The following is a 12,207-nucleotide window of genomic DNA, read 5'->3' as shown; positions in this document are numbered from 1 at the left end:
ACTGTTGCCGGAGCCTCTGATATAAATAGGCACTTGGTGCCGCAGCTAAACGTCGCCTCCCTTCCCTCCCCCTCCCCCCCACGGCCTTTCGTGCGTCAGAAGAAGGCGCGTTTGCTCTACATGTATGGTGATGGTAAAGGAGAAAAGAGACGCCTACTTCTGCAGCCCTTAAGAGAGCACGGCACAGAACGCGCGTTTGTTCTCCGCCGTGCGTTCACTCCCCGTGAAAGCGCTCGTCCCTCGCGCCCTTTCACTCGCACATACAGCGTTCGAAGGCGCGCGGCGACGATTTCATCTTCATTGACGTCATACGGAACCTCACGGCGACGGCGACGGCAGAAATCTGCTTTGGAGTGTCCATATAATTGCTATCGCAATAAAAACTAAGTACAATAGATAAGGAGCAGCCTTAAACAACACAATTAAAATATACCCCATATACTCGTATATGCCTCTAGATGTGCATTAACCATGACTATAGTAGGGCGCGCAACTTTGAACGCCGGCAGTTGCATAGACGAAAACGCGGACGTGCTTTGCGGTTACCGCACCGTCAAGGTTTCTCCGCTCCCTGCAGGTCGCAATGTAGCACCGCCATCTGTGCACTTGGTCTGCGTACTGAACATCAAAATAGGGCCTCAAAAGTAGGGCCACCTCCGCAGAGAGTAAATATTTATTGAAGCAATTACCACAGTGCGTGGGATCAACGTAATTTTTTCCCAGTATGAGAGCCTGTGTGGAAGAGGGGAGGGGGGTGTTGGTACGGAATATTTTTTTTTTTGGGGGGGGGGGGGGTGTTGAGATCCACCTGGGGGGTGTTAGGGCGGTGTTGGGGGTGTGTGTATAAATCCCTGCATGCATTCCCGGTCGTTCTGGCGTAGGCGGCGCGCACCGCACGTAATCCAGACCACGGTTAGGACCATTGCTCCAGAACGGCCGCGCAGCGTGGCGCCAGCGGTAGAGCGCTGTATCTTCTAGCAATTGGAAAGTCGCGGGCCGGGCTGCACAATGGTTGTCTCGCTCTATTCACAATAGATGACGCCACCTCCCCTTGAAGCGGCGTGTTTTGATTTGAAGACAGAGCTGGTTTTATCAAGTCACCAAATCGGGCACTTGTCGGTTGCTGTGATGATAATACAGATACGAGATGCGTGCAGGCAATAAGTGTTTGAGATCCCAATACAAGATACTAGTGGATTAATTGTATCCGATCGATACTTTCCACTTGTATGCTAAGATACTTCGATACATTCCTAAATTTCTCATTATATATAAGCTCCACTTTTTGGGAATTCGCTTGCAAATTTATTTACAGTTGCCGGATAGACCTGGTCCCTTTCGAATTTTTCTTTACTAATTGCACGTGATAATCATTTTCGGAATTTTAACGAAGCAACACACACACACACACACACACACACACACACACACACACACACACACCACACACACACACACACACACACACACACACACACACACACCACACACACACACACACACACACACACACACACACACACACACACACACACACACACACACACACACACACACACACACACACACACACACACACACACACACACACACACACCACACACACACACACACACACACACACACACACACACACACACACACACACACACACACACACACACACACACACACACACACACACACACACACACACACACACACACACACACACACACACACACACACACACACACACACACACACACACACACACACACACACACACACACACACACACACACACACACACACACACACACACACACACACACACACACACACACACACACACACACACACACACACACACACACACACACACACACACACACACACACACACACACACACACACACACACACACACACACACACACACACACACACACACACACACACACACACACACACACACACACACACACACACACACACACACACACACACACACACACACACACACACACACACACACACCATAAATACGGTGGTACAGCCAGCCTATTTCTTCCGGTACGATATGTCGATAGACGCGGCCAAAGAAAAGGGAAAGGAATACAAAGTGTCGGCAACAATAAGTACGAAGTTCAGTAGAACGCATGACGTCCAGTGTTTGAGATCGCAATGAATGAGTAATTAATTGTAATTATCTAACTCGAGAAGTACTGTCCTAATTATCAAAGTGCCAATGGGAAAGTTGTAGAGCAACATGAAAAACTCCCGATGCAGCTTTCTGTTGCTCAATACGTGCTACATAAATGTGTTTTTCCGAGTGTGAAAGAAGCCCGCGAATACACGCAGAATTGCCGCGCGATTGGCCGCTCGAGGCACTTTGCGCGTATTCGTGGGCTTCTTTCATGCTCGGAAAAACACTTTTATGTAGCACGTATTGAACAACAGAAAGCTGTATCGGGAGTTTTTCATGTTGCTCTACAACTTTCCCATTGACACTTTGATAATTAGGACAGTACTTCTAGGGTTAGATAATTAATTACAGTTAATTAATTAAATGTCAATAACGAAAAAAAAAATATTGGCCGCTACTCCACAGTACTGGAAACAATACGCGCTAGGTTTGCTTCGCGTAATGCCATTCCTCTTTTTTTTTAAATCGTGCTGCGTGATAGCTGGGACACCCTGTATATATATGCAAGACGCATAATGGACGTCGGCCCTAACTCGAAAGCAGATCACTTAGCTTCGGAATAATATTTTTGTTTCTTTAAGCTCTTCGCGCACGTTCTCTCTCACGGAATCCGTAGCGGCAGTTTTTAACTAGTTAGGATTAGCAAATCTTAACCAGACTGATCCAGGGGCGACTTCGCCGGCGCAGCGACTCGTGGAATGAAATTCAGTTAGCGCGGCAATTTATTCGCTCACGCGCACATACGCACCTGGGGAAACTGCGTTTGCCACTAAGCACGTGGCAGCGTCGTATATAGGAGCAATTGAAACATGTCTAACTGTTAATTGCCTTGCCATTTGCGTATAGGAACTGTGTGGAGCCAACTTGGAAACATACCTTCTTTTACTTAGTCGCAACAGTTTGCTTAAAAAATAAAAAGGACAGTAGACTGGCCGGTGGGCAAGATCTACCATCTCAAAAAAAAAAAAAAAAAAAAAGCGAAAGAGTGCTTTCGCGTACGTTCTTTTAAGTTTAAATTAGCACTCGGAATAAGAGCTTGTAATTAGGAATCTTACTGTAAGTGGAAGTAAGCTGTAAGCGTGAAACGCTTCTTTATTTAAACGCCATCAGAGAATGTCGGATTAGAATAGCTTATTTAAATGTGTAATAACAGGATAAGGGAGGTATAGGCCTATGTGCGACGCACTAATGAAAGCTTCGTACGCGACGTATCGTACGAGGACGTCATCTTCGTGAGCTGGAGCTTACCGTACACGTTTCTTTTCTTTTAAATCGAAGCTTCTTTTTTTTTAGTGGGGCCGGGGATGTCGTCCCTCATCGGTGGGTGTCTCGCACAACACAAGGTCTACGTAAGACACAAAATTCGCATAAAATTCCCCTAAAAATGAATACAATTAAACCAAAATATGTATCAAATAATATAAAATATGGAAAACATTATTAATTAAACGCATTCATTAACCCCATTTATTGAAAACTCGATCAAAAGCGCCACGCTGATACCGAAACTAGTCAAGAGAGGGCGCCACAGTCTCACAAGCGGAAAGATTCCGCTAGGGCACGCTGAAAGAGAGCCGTTCCTAGGGAGCCTACATGCAAGCGCAGCAGGGTGCCTACATGCAACCGGAGCGCTTGCATGCAACCGGAGCGCTTGCATGTAGATTGTAGGCTCCCTAGCCGTTCCCGCGCTTCGGGATGCGCCATGCATGGACGTCGAGCAGCAAGCCCGCTTGGAGTGACAGCGGGCGCTCGCCGGTGAAACACAGCGCCGACGCAGGGCTGATCAAGCGGTGCGTGCCAGAGAAGCTGTAGTTTCTCATTGACACTTTTGCTCTGAATAAAATACGTAATGAAAATGATTAATTAATGATAACTAATTATGTCATAGGCGAAATACAAACAAAATAGTCTGACTTGCTCCAAGCGACGGCGAAACAACATTACCTTGGTTCTGTCCAGTTACATGGCACTAGCATATTTTTTTAAAATTTTGGCACGAGTCACGTGGGGACACCCAGCATATAACTATCTGTATACTACCCCTACATATGGGCCGATGGCCGGCTCTGTTTTCTTTGTGATAGCGCAATTGAACAACAAACGGTATCTAAATACTCTCACTGCATCAAATATATACCTTCAAGCACTTAATTCCTTTATTGAATTGAGAGAGAGTGATAAACATATATTTTTTTTCTTTTTGCTCCAGGTCCGAAGTCTACCTTTATTAAAGCGAAACTTCATTCACCATACCTAATTTTCTGGCGTCCTCGACGGCGCTTCCCTTCCCTTGACACTTGTTCTGTAACTCTAATGGTCCACCGGTTATCTGCCCTACGCATTACATGGCCTGCCCAGCTCCATTTCTTAAATGAGAATGCGTCAAATGGCCCATTGTGCGAGAAAGCCGGCGTCTGTCGTGTGTATAGCAGCGAAACAGCAGGTAAATTCCCATTGGCGGCGACGCCACGTCACGAGAGCGCCTCGACGGAGCAGAGAGAGAGAGAGAAGAAGATTTAATGAAAGGCAGGGAGGTTAACCAGGACTGAGCCCGGTTGGCTACCCTACACTGGGGGAAGGGCAGAGCGGGCGAAAGGGTCGGAGCACCTGCTGCACATTAGCGCGCCAGGTGTTGCGTGAGGGGAGAGGGCGTCGCCGCGACGCCACGTCAACCTCGCTCTCGCCTCTCGGAAGCCTGTGTTATCCGCGCGTTCCTTGTCCGCGCAAGCTCTAGCCTGCGTTCTAGCTTGCGCCTCGCTAAGGCCAAATCAAAACTCGCCAAGCGTCTCAACGCGCTCGCTTGCCCGCGAGGAGTTCATGACTCGAAAGACCGCTCGGCGGCGTTCAATTGGACATTGATGCTTTCGCATTGACAACTCATAAGAAGTGCTTAGGCATCCTCGGATTTTTCTCTTAATGTCAATTACAATGTCGGCTATCGCCGTTTGCTCTCTGTTCCACACAACGCGAGTCACATATGGTGGGGCTTCCGGCATCTTGCTGGATATGTCAGGCAGGTACGTAATCACTAAAGTCCCTAGATGAAATAAAAAAAAATATCTAGGGACTTTAGTAATCACTTTGCTGCGAAACGCGTTGCAGAAGATGAGCGGTTTTACAGCATTTAATCTACCTCTTCACCAAAGCGTCAACCCAGGGTTGACCTTCAGGACTCAATAAAGTTCTCCATACCATACCATACCAAAGCTTCGCTTCACATAAATTCCAAAAATGTGCGTTAGATCTGCATAATTTTCTTTTGTCCATATTTGTTCTTCATTTTGGGTGCACTATGTCCCAGGATTTTAGGGCACGATAACGCAGTACGAAACTATACGCTGTGGTCCTGTTCCATTTTAAATGCTAGGTCATTTATTTGCCTGCCCCTGTCCACTTCCTCGAAACAGGTTTTCTGGCCTCCATGACGATGCTAGGACACTATAGATGACGTCACAACGTTGTATGATCTAGGGTTACTGTATATGGCTCCGTTAACATGTACGTTAACTCAAGTATGGTCCGCACACGTTGCCTGTGTTTGAGCACTGACGCTCGCTATGTGATGCTCCGCTATCGTGCTTGTGATGATAACGAGGAAAATGATGCCGCAATGATGCCCACGACCACGGTGATGAATATGCGCACGATGATTCAATGACGGCTATAATAATGATGACGACCACGATGACGTCGATGCTGAAGTCCAGGATGGTGACATCTTCATTCAAATGCTCTCACATTTACAGTGACAGCCATTGATAAATGGCTTCAGTCAGAATTTTTCCCTTGAAGAGTCCGGTCATGCCTGCAGAAAACGTACACGTGCACGCCAGGTGTTCATCATAAATAAACATATCTTTTTTATTTTTCTGTAAAAGTGTGTGTACAGCAAGTGCACGCGTGATGTCGTATGCGTGAAGTACGTAAAACGAGTTGCCGTGGCCATAATTTTCTCGCGGCCAGCAATGTTTTCTTTCTTCCCACTTTTCACACGCACACACATACACACATTTGGGACATGCAAGTTCGCTTTATGTACAAAGCGTGCCTTTTCACCCTCGTTTTGACACCCCGAGCTCTGTGTTTTTGTCAAAACTGTCGCTGCGGGCCAGCAGCGGCAGCGTTAGCTTGCCTTCCCTGTTTGAACAACCGTCTTCTTGACGCACTGGCTGATGTACAAAGTGTGTCAACATTCGCCTCACCCGTCTTTTGCGTAATCCAATCCAATCCACGAACTACACGTAGTGTAAAGCTTGGGGACAGTTGGACACCGATTCAGAATGTGAATGCATGCACAACGACTTTATGTATACGATCAATGCATCTTGCGACATAGACGCCACTTTCTGTTAATGCGATAGCATTAGCACGTACAATCTCTGTGAACGAAGTTCAGTGAAAGCGAACAGACTCGAAAGGTATTGACGTTCTTTTCTTGCCCTTTTCTTATGCTAGTTTTACTGTCCTTCGATTCGATCCCGTTCGATGAGGACATACTACTGAGAACGATGATTCCAGTTAATATTTCACGCATAAGTTGATTGATTAATAAGCTTTAACGTCCCAAAGCAACATATGGAATACGAGAGACGCCTTATTGGAGGGATCTGGATTAATTTCGACTGTGTGGGGTTCTTTAACAGGCCCACTGTTCTCGGCACGTGATCTTTTTTTACATTTCGCCCCCCCGTCGGAATGTGGCAGCCGCTGCCGACAGTCGAATTCGCGACCTCGCCTAGATAATTTACAAGTCAGCGCACCACGTGACGTCACGTCATTTACGAAGGTCAAAGCTCTTATTGCAAATTAGGCTTCGCAGAGCCGAATGCACACTCCAAGCGCTGCCAATGCCCCGTTTTAATATATGGGCAGTCGTTCGGCCTTTCTAGATGACGTCACATCTCGTCATAAACATGCCTGGGAAAATTGTATGGGAGGCGTCTTAGACTTACGGCTTAGGCGCTGGCTCACTGTTATGTAGCCAAGCCCCCCGACGTAAGCTCCATCGTTACGGCGCCAGGCACTAATTGTGCATATTCCATTTGTGCATTCCTGGCCAAAAATGGTGTTGCACGCGTCGTTCGCCCACAATGATTACATTACCTGACAGACCTTCTTGGAGCGTCCTCGAGTTGTTTTACTAAAATCAGCCTTTATATGCACGGGGTTTCCGGACATTTCGACATGTAGGGAGTACCAACGAAGAAGCCGACCAACGGCTTGAAGGGCGAGTAGGCCCGAAGTTTGCCGGAATCTCACGCTCGTGCTCTGATTGGCGTAACTTTTAACGAAGAACGTTCTTCTCAAAAGACTACTTCAATGACTCGCAATTTGGAACTCGTTCGCCGAACTTTGTTCACGGGGGCTGCATCTTTGGTATGGGTTATGCAAGCAGAAAGGTCGGATTATTCTCTCGCGTCGTTACTTTTATACATTTGTATGACGTCACAGAGATTAAGGTCCTGAGAGGCTCGCGAGACGTGCAGAACGTATTGCACACACGCACACGCACACATACACCAAATAAAAAAAAAAGACAGAATAAAAACAATGATCGCACGAAGCAACTTTCTTAAAGTGCCACAGTGTGCACGGGCGTCGCGGTAAGCAGGCAAGACAACCCGGGATAACATCGGGCGATGTTGTTCTCGAAGGCAACCACGTTGACGAAAAAAAAAAAAAAAAGACGATGAAAAACGGAACGAAAATCGAAAACAATGAAATGCAGAGACACGAAATATTGCACACCAGACACATGGGCGTCATAAAACTTTTCGTGCTTTCATCAACACTTTGTACAAAATGAAAAAAAAAAAGAAGGATAAGACAGCGCGCAGTATGTATGTTGCTCCAGGCAGAAGCTATACAGTATATGCCGTCGCGATGCATTCGCGTGATTGCTCTTTGGTGAGGGGCTCTTGGGAAATTCGTTCGACTTGCGAAAGAGATGCCCGTGGATGAAAACGAGCGCGCGCCTGTTTCATTTGCCGAACTTATGGTGCCGTCATTGTGTGAGTGAAAGCAGAAAGACTTGCGGAGTATCGTCCATGGGAAATGAAAGAGAAATGAACGAACAACACCATTCTTTTTTTTCACGGACGAAGCAAGAGATGTGGTGGTGAGTCATCGAAAAAGTGTGCGATCGATACTCGAAGAAAGTGTGACGAGACAAGGAAACGCCTGCCTCGTTAAGTTTTGATGTCGAAAAAAAGAAAAGGCGCAATGATGACCGAATGAATCTGAGATTCTCGGAAACTCGAACACTTTTTACATACAAATGTACAACTCGGTGGTAAGAGAACGGACACGGTGTGCGGGGTTGTCTTGTGTTGTAGGAGGAGGTGACTCGCGTTTTTGTTTTGTTTTTCTGTGCTCCGAAAAGAAAAGAAAAATGGAAAGAAGAAAAGGCTGCAACAAGTAAGGAACACACTGCGTGGTATACAAATATACAGCGGTGCAGTCAAACGTTCTCACAGACTCCTACAGACTGGTATACGACACACCGCTATACGCTTCTTCTTCTATACGCCTGTGTCATTTCTCGATGAGGTTTAAAAAATGGGACGGCACAGTGCGACCGCTTTTCTCGACGTCTGGTGATGTGAGAGAGAAAAAAAACGAACACAAAAGGTATGAAAGGAAACAGTAAAAACTAGTGTGAGAAGTTGTACCGTGCAGCTAAAACCATTAAAGAAAAAAAAAATACATAATGGGTGTGAGGCATACTGCGCTACAATGGTTAATGCCAGCTGTGACCACGAACGGGAGCGTGAGACAGTGCGAAGCCTATCAAACTTGGCTACTGCTGTTGCTGACTAGAGCAATTCATTCGTGTCTCGAAGCGTGCAGAAAAAGGTTTTTCAGAGTGCGTAAGGGGAGGGATTCTGCGCACCAAAGAGCGTTAGTCTATATAAGGAGGATAAAATCAGCTCGAACGCCACGCAACGTAGGTGTGGTCTATACGTAGTTTATAGGAGCCGGGAATCGGACACCGTTTTACGGGGGGGGTGTCTAGATAGAACTGTCTCTGTCTCGTACGGTACGCTCTAATTTGACTAGCCGCATTAGCAAAGGCTACGTGTGACTAGCGAATTCCTAAAACAATGACCCGGTGTTCACAAAAGCAGATCGCTGATTGGTTCGTGTAGAAGGAGTCCAATCTGGCCCGAATCTCCGCTCCCGAGCAGGGCGGGCCAAATCGCTGGTTGCTCCTCGTCACGGGAATAGGACTGTATTCCCTCACTTCACGTGCACGCACACACACACACGCGCGCGCGCAAGTTCACGCAACGTTTCGGTTCTTTCTTTCTTTTTTGATCGTGTCCATCCGTTGGGTCCAAGCACAACCAAACGCACGCACGACATGCACACACACTAGAGACACTTCGGTAAAACGAAACAAACTGCAGTAAAACAACGGCGACCGAAACAAAAGTTATCACACACTGACCGTCCGTCTCTCGCAGTAAGCTTATCTCTCGGTTGCCTGAGAGAGCGCAGGATTTTTCACGCGGTCGGGATAAAGGGAAGCGCGTGATAGACACGCAGACTGTCATCGCACTGCTATCCGTTGCGGGATGAAATGAAGTAAAAATATTACAAAAAAAAAAGAGAGAGAAAGGCTCTCTAAATCGCACTTCGCGCGTCCATTCTTGGCGATGAAGAGCACACACAGTTCGGAGAAGAAAAGGTTGTTTTCCCGGGGCAGTAAGCACGCGGATTGGGAGCGCAGATCGTATGCACTGCGCCGCGTTGCCCTGTGTAATCGCTCGCATTCCATTCACCATTGGTGCTCGCTGTATGCACATAGCAGCTGCACGACGTGAGAGCTGGAGCCTCGTGAAGCGTGCTCGAGACCCACGAAGCGCGTGCACGCTATTATCCCGTTTGTGATAACCATCTGAGATTCATCCCCTCGGCGCAGTCGTAGCATCCGGCTAGCAGTGCTTTCGAAGAAAGGGTCAGTCTGCTGCCCTGTCACGCCCTTCTTGTCTTCTTCCTTTCGACGTCAGCGCACAGATCGCTCACGTCAGGAGCCTCGGCAGACCGTGTTCGACGCGAAGTAGTGGCCACGCTAGACCTGGGTGATGTTGCGCGTCACGCCTCCGGTCTTGTCGAGCGAGTGCTGCGACGAAGTGTAGACCGCGTTGTAGCTGGGCACTTGCGGTGGCAGCGGCGGGGCGACTCCGTCTTGTCCCGGACGATGCTTCGCCAGTCTCGCGGGCGCCGGCACGCCGCCGTAGTCGCTCTTGGAGTAGAGCGACGGCGTGGACGAGTTGAGCGAGACTCCGTCCTCGACCATCATGATGGGCGGCGGCTCGTGCCTCTGCTTGGCCTGCTGCACCTTGTTGTAGTGGTCTAGCAGCACGCTGGCTGGCCACGAGTTGACGGGGCTGATGGCCGTCGCATCCAGGCGGCCCGACGTGGGCGTGGTCTGCTTTATGTCGTCGTCCATGATGGGCGTGGTCTGTTGAGGCGGCACCGTCGTCGTCGTCGTGAGGTCGTCGCGCGCGATCTTGGCCGGCAGCGGAGGAGGCTGGGATGCGCTGCCGTTGTCAGTAGACTTCTTGGGCGGCGGCGCCTTGCGCCGCCGCGCCATTAGCAGGATGATGACGATGATGCCGACGAGCAGTACGGCCAGAGGAACGGCGATGATGAGCGCCAGTTGGGCGGCGTTGAGTTTGTCCCTGGTGCTACGCGAACCGCTGGGCTGGCCGTGCGCTCCGGCTCCTCCGGCGGTGCCCGAGCCGTTGCCCCAGGAGGACGAGGGCTGCGTCGAGGTGGACGTGGTGGTCGGTGGCGGGATGATGACCACCTCGACCACGTTGGAGACGGGGCCCGCGTTTCCTTGGTCGTCGACGGCGCGGATGGCGAAGTAGAGCGGCGTCGACGTCGGCTGGCCGTTCTTGAGTCGCACGGTGGCCGTTTGCGTGGTCCCGAACGGCTTGGGTGGCTCGTAGTAGGGTCCGTCGACGTCCCACTGGCCAACCAGCTGACCGTGACTCGCGAAGCGGCGCTGAGCGTTCAGCCTGTCCTTGAAGCTCTTCAGCTCGTAGCGACTCGCTGTCAAAGGGAGGTAGAAAGAGAGGACGAAACAAGGTTACGTGCGTGTTTGAAGTCGGATTGAACATTAATATCAATGGTTGCTATAAGGAGCCATAGTTACTTTAGAAATCTCTGCTTTCGAAACTGTTACCGAAAAAAAAAAGGAAGACAACACTTGTGCTGCCTCAGAAATGGTGACTTCATATATTTCTGTTTTGATTATATATATAAAGATATAGACTTTAAAAACAATTGCAAAGCGGGTTTTACCTGCATATTACTAGTTGCGAAGACATTTTCGCAATTTTACAAGCAAGACTAATTAAAGTAGGCTTCACCTAAGCATCACGCTAACTTAGGTGAAGACAGCTTTACAGCGTAACATTCAAGAAAGGTTCAAGCCTACAAAGTGCAATAGTAAAGCAGGTTTCACTTGCAAAGCGCACAGGCTGAGGAAAGAAAGCTTTGCACAATAAAAAAAGCAAATGCAGTAAAACAGACTTGACCTACATATAATAATAGCTGAAGCGAAGAAAAAAATCTACAAAAGAAAACCAAGTGCCGTAAAGCGGGCTTTACCTGCATTAGATTCTATTTGAGGCGAAGGAAGATTTACAGAATAATGAGGCGACCCCGTGTAGGGTATATCGGAAGGATCTACATCTACGCCGTGTTGGAAGCTCACCTTGTCCCTCGTCGAAGTCATCGCCCGGCGCTGTCCAGTTGAACGTCACGGCCATCCTGCGGTTATCGGTGGCTACCACGCGGAGATCGGTGATTCGACTGGGGGGCAGCACGTCCCTGTCCGGCTTGGGCACCGTCACGAAGAACGAGCCGTAATGGTTGATGCGTGTGAAGCGGCTGGTCTTCTGAGAGTAGCTGTCCGGCACACGGCTGCCGCAACACGATGGGTATTCTGCGAATGTGTAAACGCACACCCTTGAATGCCCTTGATCGGTCGTGAAACACCTGCTT

At 48.6% G+C, this 12,207-nt stretch overlaps 1 protein-coding gene across 1 annotated transcript in view; it reads right to left on the bottom strand.

Moving 5' to 3' along the window:
• Positions 1–7,803: 7,803 nt before the first annotated feature.
• The window catches only part of LOC119462114 (calcium-activated chloride channel regulator 2), a 91,992-nt gene continuing 87,588 nt past the window's right edge, over positions 7,804–12,207 (bottom strand). Inside the window, exons 12-13 of the mRNA XM_049671859.1 lie at positions 11,918–12,148; positions 7,804–11,250 (exon numbers count right to left, since the gene is read on the bottom strand). Coding sequence (XP_049527816.1) covers positions 10,262–11,250; positions 11,918–12,148 — 1,220 coding nt within the window. The 3' untranslated portion in view covers positions 7,804–10,261. The remainder of the gene's footprint in view (positions 11,251–11,917; positions 12,149–12,207) is intronic.

Source organism: Dermacentor silvarum, chromosome 8, assembly GCF_013339745.2.
Source record: "Dermacentor silvarum isolate Dsil-2018 chromosome 8, BIME_Dsil_1.4, whole genome shotgun sequence".
In the NCBI taxonomy this organism is placed as follows: Eukaryota; Metazoa; Arthropoda; class Arachnida; order Ixodida; family Ixodidae; genus Dermacentor; species Dermacentor silvarum.
Note: the sequence above shows the minus strand (reverse complement) of the source record. Positions and strands in the feature narration are given on the sequence as shown.